At 39.9% G+C, this 20,873-nt stretch overlaps 1 protein-coding gene across 2 annotated transcripts in view; it reads right to left on the reverse strand.

The window, feature by feature from the left end:
• The window catches only part of EYA1 (EYA transcriptional coactivator and phosphatase 1), a 186,067-nt gene that overhangs the window by 70,712 nt on the left and 94,482 nt on the right, over window positions 1–20,873 (reverse strand). For both annotated transcript variants that reach the window (XM_040261367.1, XM_040261368.1), the window contains 2 exons: window positions 15,536–15,675; window positions 14,060–14,143 (listed from right to left, as the gene is read on the reverse strand). In XM_040261367.1, coding sequence (XP_040117301.1) covers window positions 14,060–14,143; window positions 15,536–15,675 — 224 coding nt within the window. The remainder of the gene's footprint in view (window positions 1–14,059; window positions 14,144–15,535; window positions 15,676–20,873) is intronic.

The raw sequence follows: 20,873 nt of genomic DNA on the forward strand, positions 1-20,873 counted from the left end.
GGAGACAAATGGTGACTTGGGCAGAAGAGGGGTGCATGGCCAAGTGCACATCTTGGGTACTAGAGCCCATATAATATGAATGGTTTTGAATGTGCAACTAGAGAATGGTGACATTTGGTGGCACAATTTTCTGAAATACTTCATGGATGCTTTCAGTGATCATTACCCACAACAAAACTACTATAGGCCAGAAGGTTAAGGTACTGGGTATCATCTGCTACTTCTGTTTTGATAACTTCTTCAGATGGGCTCTTAAATTTTGGTTAGTCCTAACATGGAGACCACACGGCATTAGCATGGAATCCAGACCTGGGGGAAAGAGCAGGAGAGGGTACTTTCTGACATGACTTTTGTTTTATTTTGGTGATCAAGCTGAAGTTCAATGCTGCTCAGATTATTTTGTTGGCCATTTATGTTGAGAAATATCATAGTTACATCTGCATTGCTAATTCCAGTATTTGAACATATTTGATCTTACCTATCTGTGAAATTGCTTTGAAGGGTGGTATCAAATGGCAACCCACTCCAGTGTTCTTGCCTGGAAAATCCCAGGGACTGGGGAGCCTGGTGCGCTGCCGTCTATGGGGCCGCACAGAGTCGGACATGACTAGCAGCAGTAGCAGCAGCATGCACTCATACTTCTCATTTCATGGCTTTAATGGCAATTTAATCTATTTTTAATGGCAAAGATGACTGCCCCCTGCACCTACCCACCGTCCCTGCCACCCCTCTCCCCAAACTGAGACTGATTCAAAAATGCTTTTCTTAATTCATTTTCATTTACTTTCTTAAAATTCTGTTTTAGGCTCAGAGTATTCCTGGTCCTTTGAGCCTCAAAATAGTTTAAGGAACACTTATGTATCTTTTCTTGGGTTTTTAGAACAGGATTCAGAATGTTTTTGAGTATAAAGATAAAATACTTTGTCCTTCCTCTAGAAAACTTAAAGCTAACCATTCATCTAGCCATAAAAATATCCCTTCCTTTTATGTAACTATTTTGAAAGATATATTCCAAGGTTTTTAGTTTTGGTTTAATGCTCCAATTTCTCACTTCCACTGTATAATCATAAGGGATTTGATTTAGGTCATACCTGAATGGTTTAGTGGTTTTCCCTACTTTCTTCAATTTAAGTCTGAATTTGGCAATAAGGAGTTCATGATCTGAGCCACAGTCAGCTCCTGGTCTTGTTTTTGCTGACTGTATAGAGCTTCTCTATCTTTGGCTGCAAAGAATATAATCAATCTGGTTTCAGTATTGACCATCTGGTGATGTCCATGTGTAGAGTGTTCTCTTGTGTTGTTGGAAGAGGGTGTTTGCTATGACCAGTGCATTCTCTTGGCAAAACTCTATTAGCTTTTGCCCTACTTCATTTTGTACTCCAAGGCCAAATTTGCCTGTTACTCCAGGTATTTCTTGACTTCCTACTTTTTCAATCCAGTCCCCTATAATGAAAAGGACATCTTTTTGGGGTGTTAATTCTAGAAGGTCTTGTCTGAAGAATCAATGCTTTTGAACTGTGGTGTTGGAGGAGACTCTTGAGAGTCCCTTGGACTGCAAGGAGATCCAACCAGTCCATTCTAAAGGAAATCAGTCCTGAATATTCATTGGAAGGACTGATGCTAAAGCTGAAACTCCAATACTTTGGCCACCTGATGCAAAGAACTGACTCATTGGAAAACACCCTGATGCTGCGAAAGAATGAAGGCAGGAGGAGAAGGGGATGATGGAGGATGAGATGGTTGGATGGCATCACCGACTCAATGGACATCAGTTTGAGTAAGCTCCGGGAGTTGGTGATGGACAGGAAGGCCTAGTGTGCTGAAGTCCATGGGGTCGTAGAGTCAGACAGGACTGAGTGACTGAACTGAAGTCCCCTAAGTTTTACCGCAAAAACAATTAAAAATGGCACAAATGTTAATAAGAGTTTCTCTCTTTATTGCTTATATATACCATATATAATTCATTCTAAATATATATTATTGTGTGCTCAGTCGATTCTTTGTGACCCCATGGACTGTAGCCCACCAGGCTCCTCTGTCCATGGGATTTTCAGGCAAAAACACTGGAGTGGGTTGCCATTTCCTCTACCAGGGATCTTCCTGACTCAGGGATCAAACCTGTGTCTCCGAATTGGCAGGCAAATTCTTTACCGCTTGAGCTACTGTTAGGGGAAGCACACTGATTGACACCGCCCACCCTGGCCAGGCACCATAGTAAGCAGTTGTATGAGTTGTTTTAGGACAGAGGTCCTGTTAAGGAACACAGAACTAATAAGCCTCCACCAACCTGAAGAATTTGGGAAAGGTCAAAATGAGACACCACACATCCGACGACCTCCCAGAATCCTTCTCTCTGGAATTCATCTTGGCTGAACAAGGCACCACCAGGAAGGACTCTGAGTCAGAATGATTGGCTAAAGACAACTCGGAAACTAATCCCATCACCATAAAACCCGAGGCTATAAGCCATGTGGCAGAGCTGTTGTACTGGGTCCCCTTACCCTACTGCTCTCCACCCCGGTGCGCTTTCCCAATAAAATCTCTTGCTTTGTCAGCACATGTGTCTCCTTGTACAATTCATTTCCGAGTGTTAGATAAGAGTTCAGTTTCAGGCCCTGGAAAGGGCCCCCCTTCCTGCAATACTACCACCACTAGACTAGATATCTGGACAGTGTATTAAAAGAAATAACTGTTTGTATTGTTAATATAATTCCAGTTCCTATATCCATACCTTTGCACATTTTGCCCTTTCATTCTTTTTCTTTAACCATATTTTTTCTAAACTTAAAAGCAAAAAACAACAACAGTGAAATAAATCAGGCAAAAGTATAGGCAATATACAGTTTTCCAATTTAAATTCTTTGAGACTTTTAAGAAATATTTTAATACCTAAGTTATTGTTCTATTTTAAGCATTCCAAGCTAGGAATTGGGTTCTACAAAGCACCAATGATGCCAGGGGTTTATTTCACTGAAAGCTAAAAAATTAGTTTTGCTTTTAAATTTTTACCTATTACTATTTCCAATTTCCAAGTACATTTTAAATACATGATAAATTTCTTTTGCATCTCTCCTATTGAATAGGTACCCCATGACATCTATGTGATCAGATCTATACAGACTCCTGGCAATTGCTATTCTATTTTGGATCAAAAAGTAGAATCTGTCATGTTTTTACAATGCTATTTATAGAATTTATCTTAGGCTGAAAGGTTCAACTATTTCAGAAAGTCTGACTAGTACCTTGGGATATGGTACTTATATTTTAAATTTGTAGACTAAAAGGTAAGGTTCTTAAAAATTCTATTTGCCCTGACCCTGTGTGGGCAGTTAAGCCTCTGGTGGTGAATAATTATCGGGACTGATGTGGCACAGTGAGGTGTGATGGGAAGGTTGTGAGCAGGTTTATGAGGATTTGCTGGTCAATGTGAAAATCTTGTAAAGTCTACTCAAAGCAACAACAATATTGGCCAGTCTCAATCCAAGGAAAGAAAAAAAAGCCATTCTGGACATGTTAAGCAACTCCTTATTTTCAAATGCTAGTATTACAGCCATGGAACAGGGCCTGCTTGCCATTGAAAATACATTCTCTTCATTCAGGATCCTTTGTTTTGGAGAAAAAGAAGCTGAAAAACAGGAATAGACAGGCACTTTGAGTCCAGGGGTGGCTTATTTTCAAGGCCCCATGCTGGTTGCTCACAAGGGAAGGATTAAAGATAAGATGAGAAAATTAACTCCCTTACTGGAGAGAAGAAAAAAAAATGCTAAAATGTTATTTCTTTTAAAAAAAATACTTCTAAAAGTGTTATGTAAATAATCTGTACAGACTATGAGACCCAAAGATTCCATTTTTTCTCTAATCTGTCTAAAGTTATCAATACCATCAAAGGAATATTAACTTTTGCAATTTTATACAGCCCTATCATGTCAAGTTTTAGGAGCTGGGTGTAGTTCTGATGCCAATTAAGAAATAATCTGGATTACCAGGAAAGAAAGTACACACATGAGAAATAATTCATAGCTGAATTATTGGATGAATGACTTAAAAAAGTAAAAAAAAAAAAAAACAACCCCACAACTTATGGTGGGGCTAATCAGGTTATTATTATTGATTAGATATGTGACACTGAATTGCTCTAATTTTCTCCTTATTTAAGAGACTCTTGCAACACCATGAAAATAATACCCAAGTAGAGAATAAGAGTAAGAACTTCACCATTCCAAAGATTAACTGTGATTGTGGAAAAAAACCCAATGAATCCCAAACATGAGAGAGCTGCCAAGATGTGGTACAAAGAGGGAAGGAGGAGAATAAAGCCAGGACAGATCTAGCCAAGTCAGGGCCCACGCAGTGCTGGCAAAAAGCCTACACAGCTAAATCCAATCAAAAGACCTATCTAGATTTCATTTGTAACCTCTCCTATCTCTCTCTCCTTCCTAGTGTTACAGCCATTCTCTCAGACTTTGATTATTTCCTAACAGGAGGACTGCAATAATCTTCTCTGCTATCAGATCAATCTTCTAAGTTGTACACGCCCATCATGGCTCAGACGGTAAAGCGTCTATCTGCAATGCAGGAGACCCAGGTTCGATCCCTGGGTTGGGAAGATCCCCTGGAGAAGGAAATGGCAGCCCACTCCAGTATTCTTGCCTGGAAAATCCCATGGACCTGGAGCCTGGTAGGCTACCGTCCATGGGGTCACAAAGATTCGGACACAGCTGAGTGATTTCACTTCACTTCTTCACGTCATCATGTCACTCTACTGTTTCAATACTGTTCATGGCATCCCCGTGCCTATAGCACAAAACCTAAATGTTTAAAAGTTTCTGTTTCCAAGCTTTTTCTAAATATGTAGGCATGAGGGATTTTATCAGCCAAACGCGGTACTGGCCACAAGATCATGGACACATTCTTAAGCATCAGTTTTAGTGTCTTAACCTTGAAGGGGCAGATGCAGAGGAAGTGAGATTACTTTTCCAAATTTTTTACTGGGTGCATCCCCTTTCCGCAGGCAATGAGCCCATCAGAAGATAGATGAAATTCCTGATGTTGTCAGTTAACAGATGAGCTTCTTTGGGGCAATCATTTAATTTTCTGAGACACAGTTTCTTCATTAGAAAAAAAGAAGGAACTAACTGGATGTTTAATAACTGAGATGGCAGTGTAAGTTGTAAAAGCTGAACAAAGGGGCAGTATTTTTATTACCATTTCAGAACATTTTCTGCTACTCATCTTCTGCAAATACGATCTTCTATATATCCTTAATAGATATCCAGCCACTTTGTCACTCATTTCCCTAAACAGTTATGCTCAGCTACCACCTCTTCCTGTCTGCTACCTGGAACAATAAAGTATTCACTATTTCCCACTCCCTCTTCTGAACTCCTCAAGGTAAGTAATAATAGCTCATATTTAGAAAGTGCCTATGAGTATTTTTCTAGGTGCTTTATACTGTTTTCCCAAAAGCCCTGTGATTGCTCCCATTTTACATTGGGAAGATTAAGACAGAACAAGTGAGACTGGATTATTTTCAATGGGCTATTCCAAAGGTCTTAAAGCAAGGGAGGTCCAAAGCTGGTGATGGCAGACCAGTGTGGTGGCTGGAAAACTGTGATGATTCATGTTTGTTCACTGCATTTCCTTTTACATGTATGGGCATGAGAAATAGAGCTTTATTCAAAAGGTAGCAGGGCCATACATTTCAGTATGTTACTGCCAGTAAGGAGGAAGAGGCCGACAGTTAAGGGAAAGAGAACCACTGTCAGAATAAGGGCAAAGGAAAGGGATGAAGGAGGCTCTTTTTGCTGGAAATCCCATTAACAGCCAAAAATACTGTGCTAGTTCATTTTGAGAGTTTAGATTCCAGGTCATTTCACAGTATTCTGAAATTATATTGACAACCCTAATTTATTTCATCATTTTGATCTAACATGGCACTGATACACAAAGTAGAGAATAAAATCAGGGAACGATCCTTTGGAACTAAGTGGCCACTTGGCGCATTTGGCACACAGCCCTAGGGCACTGCTCTGCTGGGATGACCAGAGCCACCACAAGGGTTTGAAACTTCTGGGCTTTACTCATTTGTCAAATATTTCTCAGCAGAGAACTGTGGCTGTCACTGCCACCCATCCACCAAAACCCACTTTCTGTGTTTTCCTGGCCACACAGCTAGGTTACATCTCCTGGTCTCCCTTGCACTAAGCCAAGAAAGCAGAGGTGTGTACCCTTCCTTCTAAGGCTAGTCCTTAAAGTGTGCCATTCACGCTTCCCTTGCTTTCCCCCCCTGTGGGCTAGAAAGCTGATGACAAGGTCCCAGAAGCCTCAGAAGCTATCCAGTGAGATGGCACAATCATACCTGCACTGCCAAAGGCTGCCTAGACCATACAACCTAGCTAATCCACTCAAGACCATTCAACAGGACAGAGATGTTTCTGTTGTGTTTGAGCATGAGATTTGGGGCCTATTTGTCACTGCCAATTTGCCCACCCTGACAAATTCATGTGCTGGCTTGTGCTTCATTGGGCCCCCAGATGCAGACAAACGATGCCTGCACTGAGTTTACTGTCTAGTCAGCCACACTGTGACCGTCATTGACTTTGTCCCAGTGTCCTGAAGGCAGGAGTAAAATTAATCAACACAAAATTCAGAACACGATCTAGAACAAGGGCAGGCAAACATTTTCTCTAAAAGGACAGACAAAAAATACTTTAGACTTTGCGGGCCATATACAGTCTCTGAGAAGATTCTTTTATTTTAAAATAAATAAATGAATATAAACCCTTTATAGGGGTTCCCTGGTGGCTCATGCAGTAAAGAATCTGCCTGCAAAGCAAAAGACTCAGGTTTGACCCCTGGGTCGAGAGGATCCCCCAGAGACGGGAATGGCAACCCACTCCACTATACTTGCCTGGAGAATTCCATGGACAGAGGAGCCTGGCGGGCTATAGTCCATGAGGTTGCAAAGAGTCGGACACAACTGAGCAACTAACACTAACTAACTAATAAGCCTTCAAAAATTCAAGCAGCATTCTTAGCTTGGAAACGATACAAAAACAGGTAATGAATCAGATTTGGCTTTGAGATACGATTTGTCAATCCCTGGTCTAAATTTCTGAAATCCAAAGGAAGGCACATATTTCATGACATGGAAAAACTGCATGAAATTCAAACTTGAGAACTATTAATATAACATTTGGTGATATGTATTCATTTACATATTGTCTGTGGCTCACTACTAGGGCAGAGCTGAGTAGTCATGATAGCATACGGCCCAAGACATTTTTATTATCTTATTACCCTTTACCAGAAAAGTTTGTGAACCTCTGGTCCGGAGGTTCCAAAAGAGAGATCGTTCTGTTTAAGTATAACTAAATCCTCTGTAGTCCAAGGAAGACACTAGATGTCTAGCTGCTTTGATACTATGCTGAGAATCCAGCATCTACAGCCATCATGGAAGGTGGTCATCCCTCGTTAGGGTCTGGAGTTTACTGTCATGCCCTGAAACAGACACAGCACTCTAAAAAGCAGCAGTCTTTACTGGCTACCTGGAATGTTCTGATGAAATGGGGTAAACTGCCGTCAAGTTTTTCTTCCCTCAATGTGCTGAATGATCACAGTAATACACTCACTAGGGAGGTTTAGTTGATCTAAACTTATTGTGACAACTGGGACCATCCTATAAGCCTGGCACATTAGAAAACAAAGCTTAGGCAGCAGATACAAGATCAATCAGTGATATATGCTGTCTTTATTATTAGGTTATTGCTATTAGTAAGACATGGTGTTGGACCCTTCAAATTCATGACACAGCTAAATCTTTTTTTTTTTTTAATACCTTCTAGCTTTACTGAGATATCATTGATGCAAGTGAATTCTTAAAGCGATTACAAGCAGTCAGATTTATGAATATGGAAACCAGGCTCAGCATGGATAAACAGTTTGGCCAAGGTCAGTGAACTGAAAATCAGAGCTTGAATCTGAGTACAGCTCTATTTGAATTCAAATCTGATGCTTCTTCTATTACATCATAAGGCCTATCACATATTGGTACTTCAAAAATTTAAAGACAGTATCATATATTACCTACTGGCCACTATGTCAGATTCAAGGGTTTTCTGTTGCTGTGTTTTGTTTTGTTTTGTTTTTTTTTGACAGTCAAGGTTCAGCTACATTAAAATGCAGCTAATATGTATCTTATGTACCTAATATGTATGGTACTGTTTTTCACATTTGATCTCTAACCTCTTTTAAATTTCAGTTTCCTCATCTGTAAATGGGTTTGGCAACAGCAGTTTCAGAGCACTAGAGTTAAATGAGTCCTGGGCACAAGGGAGATTCTTAATAAGTAGGGCCTACAATTGATGCTTTCAAGCTGTGGTGCTGGAGAAGACTCTTGAGAGTCCCTTGGACAGCAAGGAGAGCAAACCAGTCAATCCTAAAGGAAATCAATCCTGAATATTCATTGGAAGGACTGGTGCTGAAGGTGAGCCACCTGATGTGAAGAGCTGACTCACTGGAAAAGACCCTACTGCTGGGAAAGATTGACGGCAGGAGGAGAAGGGGAAGACAGAGGATGAGATGGTTGGATGGCATCACTGACTCAATAGACATTAGTTTGAGCAAATTCTGGGAGATGGTGAAGGACATAGAAGCCTGACATGCTACAGTTATGCACTCACAGGGAATCAAAAATGACATAACAGCAGAACAACAACAACAATTAAAATGCTAAGCTTCATGCTGTCTTAAGTGTTCACATTTAGGTTTTTGTGTAAAATGAGGAGCAAGGCTCAAGACTCTGAAAACTTAGTCTAGCCCAAATCTGTATAAGACACAGGTGTTAAAGCAACAATAAAGAGAAAGTATTAAAACAATCAAGATACTGGGTATCATGAGAAGTCCTCCCCCAAAAAGGGACTCATGCTTGGGACATCAGTACAATGCTTACTTTAAATATAAATCTGGGGTCTGTGCTTTGATGTCAACAACTATATTATTACCTTGTCTACTTTAAAGAGACCATTCAATGAAAAAAAAAAAAAAGATTCTTTTACTTTAGTAAAATTGGGGAATTTGGATTCGGTTTGAAAGCAACTTTAAAAGATGCTAGGACATATTAGGAACAACAACCTAATTTACATTAACATCCATAGACTTCATTTTCCTTTTAATATGCTGTTTCTTTTCTCTTCCCTAAAACTTGAACTGTACCTAGTACTTTCTTTTTGTTCCCATCACCTTTGTTATAAAACAGCACTTCCTTATAACACCCAGCAGGCCTGCTTCCCACAGCTTGGATTACATGGAAGGTGAGACATTCTCAAACTTTTTTTGGTACATATTGCTGTAACATGCCCTAATTTTGCATTATATCAATCAGATCCTGTATCCCTTTACTGAATGGCCTACTCATCGAGCAGCCTAAGCTACTGTGACTAAGCTACTTCTCAAGTATCTGGTTCCCATAGAAACTGAACAGCAATCACACTGTCAGGCATTCACTGCTTTATATGCTTGCAGAGTAAGGCCCAGCCACATGCCCCCTTGACAAAGCCCAGTAACATCCCTGAACCTGTGCTCTAAGAGAGGTGGCTAGCCCCTGAACTGTCCTGAGACTTCTCTCCTGCATCACGGGTAGAAAAGAGGGATCCAAGTAATGATCAAAAGCATCAGTTCTTTGGCGCTCAGCTTTCTTTATAGTGCAACTCTCACATTCATACATGACTACTGGAAAAACCATAGCTTTGACTAGATGGACCTTTGTTGGCAAAGTAATGTCTCTGCTTTTTAATATGCTGTCTAGGTTGGTCATAGCTTTTCTTCCAAGGAGCAAGAAGAGTCTTAATTTCAAGGCTGCAGTCACCATATGCAGTGATTTTTGGAGCCCCCAAAAATGTGGTGTTGGAGAAGACTCTTGAGAGTCCCTCGGACTGCAAGGAGATCAAACCAGTCAATCCTAAAGAAAATCAGTCCTGAATATTCATAGGAAGGACTGATGCTGAAGCTGAAACTCCAGTACTTCCCTGCCACCTGATGCGAAGAACTAACTCATTGGAACAGACCCTGATGCTGGGAAAAATTGAAGGCAGGAAGAGAAAGGGATGACAGAGAATGAGATGGTTGGATGGAATAACTGACTTGATGGATATGAGTTTGAGTAAGCTCCGGGAGTTGGTGATGGACAGGGAAGCCTGGCGTGCTGCAGCCCATGGGGTCGCAAAGAGTCGGACATGACTGAGAGACTGAACTGAACTAAACTGAAATCCTGAACAGCTTGGTTATTATTACTGTTTGGAAGCATCCTTGCTGAACCACACATTCTTATAATACACAAGTATCAGATCTTAGAGCAATTCTGCCAGATTCTAAAGTTCTCCAATAAAGAGATGATACAGCAAGCTTTCTTGCATGATTTAGGCTACAAGTCAACATCCTCAGCAAGGAGTCCTCAAAAGTCAGGAAAGGGGCATGTCCCACCAATCAGAGGATAGGGTGACTGACAGTGCCAAGCTCAAAGAAGGTGTTTGGGAAGAAATTGAGCTAAATGTGTCTGAGGACCTTCTCATCCTGAGCTGTGCACTGTTACTTCTAAATGTGACATCTGCCCCGACCACTCTCCACCATCTCCTATGGTCCCCTTCCAAGTGTCACCTTGCCTGGTCTGAGCAGATGTTTCATGGGCATTTCAAACTTGAGCAACACTGAATTTTCCATTTTCCCTCCAAATTAGCTCTTCCCCATCTCAACAAATTTATGAAAATTCTTCCAGTTGCTCAGGACAAAACCCTGGGAACGATCTGATCTCCTATTGCCTATTGCCCACTGCTGCTGCTGCTGCTGCTAAGTCACGTCAGTCATGTCCGACTCTGTGAGACCCCATAGACGGCAGCCCAACAGGCTCCTCTGTCCCTGGGATTCTCCAGGCAAGAATACTGGAGTGGGTTGCCATTTCTTTCTCCAATGCATGAAAGTGAAAAGTGGAAGTGAAGTCACTCTGTCGTGTCTGACTCTTAGCAACCCCATGGACTGTAGCCTACCAGGCTCTTCTGTCCATGGGATCCTCCAGGCAAGAGCCCACTAGCAGAGTCCAGTTAAATCCTAATTCTTTATCTGCAATAGAATCCATAATCCAATCATTTCTCCATCTGCACTGCCAGTGCATCTGATCACCCTGAAACCTCCTCTCTGTTCCTCATCCTCTCTCTCCCTACCACTAATTCTCCACACACAGCCAAAGGAATCTAAAAGACTATATCAGATCTCATATCTCCCCTTGAAGACAGTGACTTCTTACAGCGCATGAAATGAGATCAGTTCTGTTGACTATGGTTGGGAGGTGCTTCATACCTGCCCTCATCCCAGCACCTATCTCTCTTGACTCTGCGTCTCTTTCACTAAGCTTGGCAACATTGTCCTCTTTGTCTCTCAAACATCAAACCCTTTCCTGCCTCTGTGCTTGCTATTTCCTCTGCTTATAACACTCTTTCTCCTGATGGGCACATTATCCACTGGACTCTTTAGGTCATTCTGACCTAAAGCTCAAGGGATCATGCTCAGGTAGACGTTCTCCAACCCGACTTTCTGAAGTTACTCTCTCTTCAACACCCATCAACTCATAAAGGATAACCTTACATTTAAATATCCCAAATCATCTGTATTTGAAAGAATACATACATCTAGCTTTGGGAAATTATAGAAGATAAAAATTTTAATCACATACCCTAGTATGAAAAAACTAAACAAACTACTATGGGTTGAAGTCTTAAAATACTAATAGTTGACACTGGTAAAAACAAAATTCATGATATTTATAACATTTGGCTTAGATGTCAAGAATCCAAGTGAAAAATTCTAAGCTGCCATTGGTTTCCACGTTAGGTATGAATTCCATGCGTAAACCAGTAATTTATGGTCAGAGAATGACACAAGGCCAGGAGGTCAGGGGATATTCACCACCTCTAAGCAGGCCCCTTTCAATGGCTCAGAGCACACAGATCAAGACAACTCTCCTCAATCAATCTGGCCTCTAGTGACAAAGCTTTTAAAGACTTGAGACTTTCCGGATGGTTTTCAAATGTTGATTTCCTAAGTGTTTCCTTTTCAACACTTTTCTGTGAGCTCCAGGGGCCAGCTCTCTTCCTCCAGGAGTTAGTTGTAGGGACATTAAAATGGTTCAGTTAAGATGATCTTCAAGACTCTTCCTACTTACTATACTTTGATATTATAGGCTTTTAAAGGATCAGTTTTTGTAGAAATAGGGATAGTAATAATATTGATCAAAGAAATAATAAATAAAAATAACACAACTAATATTTACAAAATCCTTAATATGTACTAGCCACAAAGTAAAGACTTATTTTGAATGATTGACTCTATGACTTCTGCACAGCAAAGTAAACCATAAACAAAATAAAAAGACAGCCCTCAGAATGGGAGAAAAAACTTGCAAATGAAGCAACTGAAAAAGGATGAATCTCCAAAATATACAAACATCTCATGCAACTAAATATTAAAACAACAAACAAGCCAATCAAAAAATGGGAAGATCTAAATAGACATTTCTCCAAAGAAGGCAAACAGATAGCAAAGAGGCACATGAAAAGATGGTCAACATCACTAATTATTAAAGAAATGCACATCAAAATTACAATGAGGTATCACCTCATACTGGTCAGAATGGTCGTCATCAAAAATATCTACAAACTATAAATGCTGAAGAGGGTGTGGAGAGAAGGGAAAATCTCTTCCACTGCTGGAAATGTAAATTGATACAACCTCTATGGAGAACACTATGGAGGTTCCTTAGAAAACTAAAAATAGCCTTATTTTTTAAATAATCTGTGGTTTTGTTCATTATCTTCTTCTCATAGAAAATCTGTTTAACAATAAATTGGGGGATATTGTGTTTTACAGATATTTCTGACAGACATTCAAATGGTGGAATATTCTAGCTCTTACAAATGTGCATTTTTCTAGTCCTCCCCTTTTTTTGGTATTAGGTATATATTTAGGGTTAAGGAAAGGAAGGCTGCACTGTGATGCTCAATGAGCATCTCTCTACTTTCACCTCCAGATGCCTACATATCAAGTACTAAATATGTATTTATTGAAATATGATTTATTGAAAGGATGAATTCCTGCAAAGTCTGTAATGAGAGCATGACCATTTTATGAGTTATCAATTTTAACAGTTAATGCTGAGAAATGTCTGGAGTCACCAACACATAAGAATTCAGTTCCTAAGACTTCCAACCAATAGCTCCAAGGATCTAAGACTTGTAATATGATTTCTTTAATGATTAAAAAAATGAAAAATATCATATTCACAGGATAATTTCTCTTAAGACACTTTTAATAACATGATTTTTACATGAGAAAAAGTTATGGAACCAGCAAGGAAACAAAAAGAATTTCCAAGGTTTTGGGAAACCCAAATGCAGAACACTGAAATTAAAATTATATTCATGGAAGGTGATCTGTAAAATTATTCTGTACCTACACCACCAAGATAAGTGTTGTAACAACTAAGAATTGGATATATTTGTCCTTTGTCATTCAGAGGCCAAATTTTTACAAACTGTTCACATAAATTTAGCTCTACAGCAAAGGGACTAATGAAGACATTCATAATAAGTGTTTTGAAAATAAAATACTAACACTGTTAATCATGGAAGACAATATAAAGTGAACTATCTGTTCCCCTGAATATGCTGGGAATAAAGAGAATAAAAATATGTGGCAAATAAAAAAACACAACACAGAAGATCTTTCTATATCATCTATATATTTCACTATTTCACCCTAGAATAGCATCTGATCACCTTTATTCATTGGGGTCTAAAATAAGAATGTATTTAATTGCATAAAGTTTATCTTTCTGAGATCTTTATATTCTTAAGAGCCTCAAAAGAACTCCTTCTGTTAATGTATGGCTTTGTCTTATATATATATTTATTTCAATAAATCAAGTTACTTTAAGCCACATTCCCATTTGGATAAAAAATTCAATTCTAGGCAGATTTAAATAAATGAACAAATGATGCCTCTTGGTACTCACCCTCCCATATCTGTTGGCATAGGACCCAGTGAGCAAGGAATGGAAAACGATGATTGTCTCGTCCAAGTCCCAGATGAACACCCTCTACAAAGGAAGCACCAGATCAGTGTGTCTTGCCCTTGGCTGAGAAACCTGCTATTCATAACTTCAACAAGGAAAGGTAGTCTTGAAATGGGAGACAAATGAAAAATCTGAATTTACTATTTTTTAAACATTGATGGACATGAGTTTGGGTGAACTCCAGGAGTTGGTGATGGACAGGGAGGCCTGGCATGCTGCGATTCATGGGGTTGCAAAGTCGGAACTGAACTGAACCAAAAATGTTCCAAAGTGTATGTCCCAGCTTTTCTCAGATAAAACCTCAGTTAAGATATAAGAGAATAAACTACCTTGTCAAAAATACAGGACAGAAATAAGACTAGATGTTCTTTCTACTTCTGTAGTCACTTCTCAGTCTTAGTTCTAAAGACATGGAAAATAAGCTAAAACGAGTTTATTTATAACTTCTAAGACAGAGGGGCAATCAATGATCACTGTTCATTAAGAAGTGTTAAAATAACTAATCTTATGGCTTATTCTTAATAAGCCAAGTACCTAAAAATTGTATATAAAAATAAAACGTTACATCATCTATTCACCCTGTATTACCTATTGGGATGTTATCAAATGGATGGTATATTGTTCCTGCCTGATTTTATTGACATTTCAAAGTTAATAACTTAAGTAGACATAACCTGCATGCTCTTGGCATACTCTTGGGGTTTTTAGAATTGAATTATTGAAGGAACTCATTTCAAAAAGATCTTTGAGATATCACCAAAGGCTTCCATATTCCGCATTTTTCTTCCCAGCCCCACTCACACCAGCACATATTCATACACTCAAGTTCTGCTGGAAATCTGTCATCTTTTCAGCCAAAGGAATCATGTTTTCTACCATCAGTTTCACTTGGGCAATGAAAAGAAAGTTAAAATCAGTGGGTTCAACATTTTGAAATCTATCATCCTGTAAAGTTTTATTTAATCTCTCCTGCTTTGAACTCCAACAAAGCATGTCTCAAAAGGTAATAACCACTTGTGTTTAGAACATTCTGGGTTTTCTTCCCCACAGTACACACAGTGTGCCTTTAATTTCCAAGTGAGTTTTATGAAGCATATTTAGTACAACACTTAATTTAACGGCAATGACACAGAGCAGTACAAGAGAACTTTGTCAAAGCAGAATGATATAATTTATGATGTTTCACTAAAGAGGAAAAATAAATGCTTTACCACATGAAGTGGAAGAGAAAACAGAAATAAACAGCTACTTTATCTTTAATATGGAAAAAAGAAAAAAAAACTGGCTTATTTATGTTGATATGGAACGGAAAGCAGTAACAAGGGCATTTGGACACCTTACTCATAGCAGGTATACAGAATCCGCATTTAGCTTCTAAATCACTTGCTATTTACTTAGGCTTTGGCAATGACATACCTCAAGATCAGAATCTGGAGGAGGAGAAGGGTTATTGTTTCTTCGGCCCCGTCCACGTGACTTCCCATCTGAACCTCGACGCAATCGATCAGAATCTGAATCTTTAATAGGTGTTGACGGGCTATGGATTGTACCGTACTCTGTGGAAAGACAGGAAGGATTCTCATCTCTTGTTGTATCATCGTGGTGTCAAGATTAACCCTGTTCTAATTCACAGGGAAGTCGGAAGAGTAAAGCACGTTTCATTCTACTCAAATTCTCCATTATCTTTTACTGGCATTGGTAAATAATTTAAGAGGAAGTTGATGCTAGCCTAGCTTAGAAAAAATGTGTGATTAGAAATACTTAAAATTTAATGGAAGGTGGGAGACAACAGGTTGTATGGAGCTGGAGAGACTTCCTTTGTGGTTCTCTGTGATGAAGCAATGCACCCCCGTCCCCAGGTCCACCTACTCTCTCATCCCACAGATAGCCCCTGGCCATACTGAGAGGTCCACACAACGGCCTTATAGGGGCTCTTCCCATGACAGAAAGGCTTCTGGTTCATGGGAAGAAATGAAAGAAAGACCCTTGGGCCAGGGAAAACAGAATCAGAAGGATTTTTCTTTGAAAATTTAAATTCTCCATTTTTTCCCTCATTTTATGTGAGAACAAGGGGTGGGCAAGATGAGAGCTGATGTGCGAGCAATGCCACACTCTGCATGGTATTTGTCACAGGCTCTTTCTGTGTCTTAGTCTCTTTGAACCAAATATCCCAAACTAGGCAGCACATTAAAGTCACTCATCCGGGAAACTCACAGAAACCATGGAAACAATCGCACAGAAGCCACAAAATTAAACACCCCCCAGCATGCTCAGAGGAAGAGCTGGACAGTGGTTGTGGAGGTGGGAGGAGACTCTTACCCTGCTTCCAGAAAAAAGACATCTACTCTTACCCCTAGGTCCATTCTTTTCATAGTCCATCCAGTTCACCCATCAGACATCTCTACCCACACTAACTCCAGATGTGCTGACTCCCCCCAGACCTCTTTGCCAGATCACTCTACTAGATATGGGTTGAAATCTTTCAGTCTAATATGAGAAATATTATTTTCATAGAGACAATGACACTACATCTCACCAAACAGAAAACTGTAGAGAACAGCTAGAGACCTGGTAGCCATTGTTAACTGGTACCAAGTTACTGCACCAGTTACTCTATCAATTGAACAACAGTACAATTGTACCACTGACTCTAACCGGACCTTCCATGAGTCAAACTGCATGGTCTCAGTATAACTTCCAAGTTGAAGTGCTTCTGCAAAGCCTTAAGAGTCAGGGTAGATAGGAATGGACTTTGACAGATTAAATTTCATTTCTAAATCACAAGAGACAGCTCGATGTCTCTTGTTTCACCTTAAAACCTAATTGGTTCCTATAACTTTTAGATGTAGCTTCTCCATGTCCTCTGGCACAGCAAACCAGATGGCAAACTTCCTCATATAAACTAGTCATGTGGTTCTTGCACCCAGAAATCACCATGAGGACTTAACAAAGCTACTAGTTAATTACAGCCAGAAAATCCAAAACAACGCCACTCAATGCTCAATTTACGTTAATCAAGATGCATTTCTGAGCTAACTCATCTGGTAGAACTGTTAGAATACAGTGCTGCCTGGTCAACGATAAACATTCTCTAAAATATGTATTAGATTCTTTTCCTGCAGAGGTCGATGTTTGTGGCAAATTCTCAAGATGTTCCAAACCAAGCTTCCCTCTTCCATGTTTTATAGAGAATCAGGAACTATGCACAGATTTATTTTTTATGGAGTTCATTAGATATAAAGTTGTGTTTTAAAGAAAACATCTTGATCTCTTTTTTCTTTAAATATTGTTCAATCTACATCTCCATACAGAATCTGAATAGTCCCTACCCTACACAGAACACACACCAATCCCTTTTAATAGTTTCAAAATGGCATATTTACTTTGTCTCTGGAATAGCTGACATCTAATTTGCCCTGGATGTCAAGCAATTGTTGTAAAGTCTATCTTGAATGGTGATGAGCTCTCTAGCTCTGGAAGTTCATCTCTGTGAAGAAGCTGAGGACACCAAGTCATGTGTCTTACCACGTGTTTTATACCTTGACCTCCAGAAAGAGATCATTTTGTCCTAAAAGTAATTTATCTTACCTAGGTTTTCTGAACTCAGATTTCCTCCAATTGACTGCCTATTCCTTTACTTCTTGGTGTTTACTTCTTTATCATTTTTTTAAATTCAGTTAAATCTTTAAAAATACATTTTGTCTCAATTTGAAAATAGAAAAGCTAGAATGAAATCAATTACTTACTTCTGTAAACCTCCCTCCAAAGAAAACAAACTGAAAGATCAAAGTTTACAAAAACATTTTTACATCATGTTATGTAGTTTTTCCAGGTAAAGAAAATAAACCCTAAGAGATGGACAATCTGACATTTTAAAATATTAACACACACACACACATACCCCTCCTTATAGGCTTCAATTTATTACAAGGAATATGAAATTTGAATAATGCAAGCTATTTTTTAAAAATTCTTCCTCTTTGTTTTACAAGGTAGTATGAAATGCTTCTACTCTCCTAACCAGCTTTTCTGTCTCTTAGTTCTCCTTCCTCCTACTAGGGCAAAACAATTCAACAAATAATTTAATCTTCTAATCCACCATCTTATGTTTCATTAAAATCCTCTCTAAATTGTTCCACTTTACCCCCACTGAGATAGCGAATGTGAAAACATTCAGAAGAGCATTCATTTCATTTAACCAACATTGACTGAATGTTCACATTCTTCAAGGACTATACTAGGAGCCTGAAGTATAATGACGTACCAACCAGGTATGGTTCCTGCTTTCTTGGAGCTTAACATTCAGAGGAGGGCACTGATTCGTGAATAAAAATGAGAGATTACCAAACAATAAGGAAAAGGTAATGCAATGGGAAAAGTAGACTGCTGGGTGACCACCGAGGAACTCCATGTAATTCAGATATGCAGGGTTACAGGAGTTTTCTGCTGATGGAAGCCAAATTTGCCAATGAAGAGGGTATATAACAGCTCCAGTCACAGATCACGTGTGAAGGTGCAAAGAGAGAGAGAGCATGTTGGGACTTCCCTAGTGGTCCAGTGGTTGAGACTCTGCTTGCCCATGCAGGCGACATGGGTTCCATCCCTGGTAAGATCCCACGTGCTGCGGGGCAACTAAGTCCACGCACACAGCTGCTGAATCTGTGCTCTAGAGCCCAGGAGCCACGACTGCTAAGTTCATGTGCTAAAACTACTGAGCCCATGAGCTCTAGAGCCCGTGCTCTGCAAAAAGAGAAGCCACCATAATGAGAGGCACACACACTGCAACTAGAGAGCACCCCCCACTCTCCACAACTAGACAGAAGCCTGCACAGCAATGAAGGTCCAGCATAGTCAAAGATAAGACTATTTAAAACAGAGAGAAAGAGAACATACTGAACTGAAAAACAATCAACATGACCTGACTCTATGGAACACAGGGATAAGACTGGAGTGGCAGGCAAACAATTCAACAAGGAGGTGATGTCATCAAATTTTGATTTTTTTAGATTGATGACTCCACCTCTAGTGTAGTGAGGGTGAAGACAAAAGAAGATGGAGAAAGGGAGAGATATCCTCACAAGGGGATAACTCAGTCATCAAGGTGATGGATGCTGGTGGCCCAGATGCAGGTAGCAGGGATAAGGGAGAGTTACAGATTCAAAGAGGTATTTGGTAGTGAAATCAATTACTAATGGGATAAAAAAAAGGGGTGGGGATGATGCTCACACTAGTGGTTGGCAGCTTGGCAGATTCCAGTATAAGTATGGGGCTTAGGAAGAAGGGATGGAAAGAAAAATGTAGGTGAAAATTTGGGTCCAGCTTTGGATATATTGAAGAGTCTGTGGCATTTGAGTAAGATGTCTGATAGGCTGATAGCACCAAAGCTCAGAAAAGAAAGGTGGATTGAGTTTAGCTTTGGAAATTGATACCACATGTAGTGGTGCAGAGGTAAAGAATCCTCCTGCCAATGCAGAAGACGTAAGACATATAAGAGATGCTAGTTCAATCACCAGGTCAGGAAGATCCCCTTAAGGAGGGCACGGCAATCCACTTCAGTATTCTTGCCTGGAGAATCCCATGAACAGAGGAGCCTGGAGGATTATGGTCAATATGGTCTCAAAGAGCTGGATATGATTGAAGAAACTTAGCATGTACACAGGCTATGGTTTTTCCTGTGGTCATGTATGGATGTGAGAGTTGGACTGTGAAGAAGGCTGAGCACCAAAGAATTGATGCTTTTGAACTGTGGTGTTAGAGAAGACTCTTGAGAGTCCCTTGGACTGCAAGGAGATCCAACCAGTCCATTCTGAAGGAGATCAGCCCTGGGATTTCTTTGGAAGGAATGATGCTAAAGCTGAAACTCCAGTACTTTGGCCACCTCATGCGAAGAGTTGACTCATTGGAAAAGACTCTGATGCTGGGAGGGATTGGGGGCAGGAGGAGAAGGGGACGACCGAGGATGAGATGGCTGGATGGCATCACGGACTCGATGGACGTGAGTCTGAGTGAACTCCGGGAGTTGGTGATGGACAGGGAGGCCTGGCGTGCTGCAATTCATGGGGTCGCAAAGAGTCGGACATGACTGAGCGACTGAACTGAACTGAAAAACATGCAGTGTGTGTAGAAGAAATGGGCTCAGAATGGTGGGTGGGGTGTGAAAAGGAATACCAAGGTCAGTGCATTAGAGATGAAAGAATATGATAGCAAGGAAAGAGGGATCAGCAACTTCAGATCACCCAAGAAATAATGAAAAAGGAAGACTGAATTCAAAAGCACTTTAGAGCCAAAGAGGTCTTTGGTATACATGGTGAAAGTATAGGTTTGACAAGTATTTAGAAGGTAGATTGGTAGATAAAGATGAGAGTAGAAAGTAAAAGAGCAAACAGGGGGCAAAGCTCCTAAAATATTACCGATGACCCTAAAATGGCCAAATCCAATAACTTTTAGTCTTCAATCGTATCTAACCTCTCTGTGGCTATGCTAGCCACCTGCTCATTTAAACCATGAACCCATTAGAATAACTGGACTTCCCATTCTTCTGCTCTTCACTCTACTACTCACACTGTACCTTCTGTCTCTTTGGCTACCATTTCCCTCTACCTAAAGTTTAAATGTTCTTGATGTCAGTGATATTAAATGTGATCTGCAACAAAAAAAAAAGAAAAAGAAGTTTGCAAAATCAGCATGTTAAGCAATGCAAGGCAATGCAATGTCTTGCTAAGATTTTTTAAAGTCAGCTCAAGTAAATAGCAAG

The sequence above is a fragment of the Oryx dammah genome, unplaced genomic scaffold (genome assembly GCF_014754425.2).
Source record: "Oryx dammah isolate SB20612 unplaced genomic scaffold, SCBI_Odam_1.1 HiC_scaffold_19, whole genome shotgun sequence".
In the NCBI taxonomy this organism is placed as follows: domain Eukaryota; kingdom Metazoa; phylum Chordata; class Mammalia; order Artiodactyla; family Bovidae; genus Oryx; species Oryx dammah.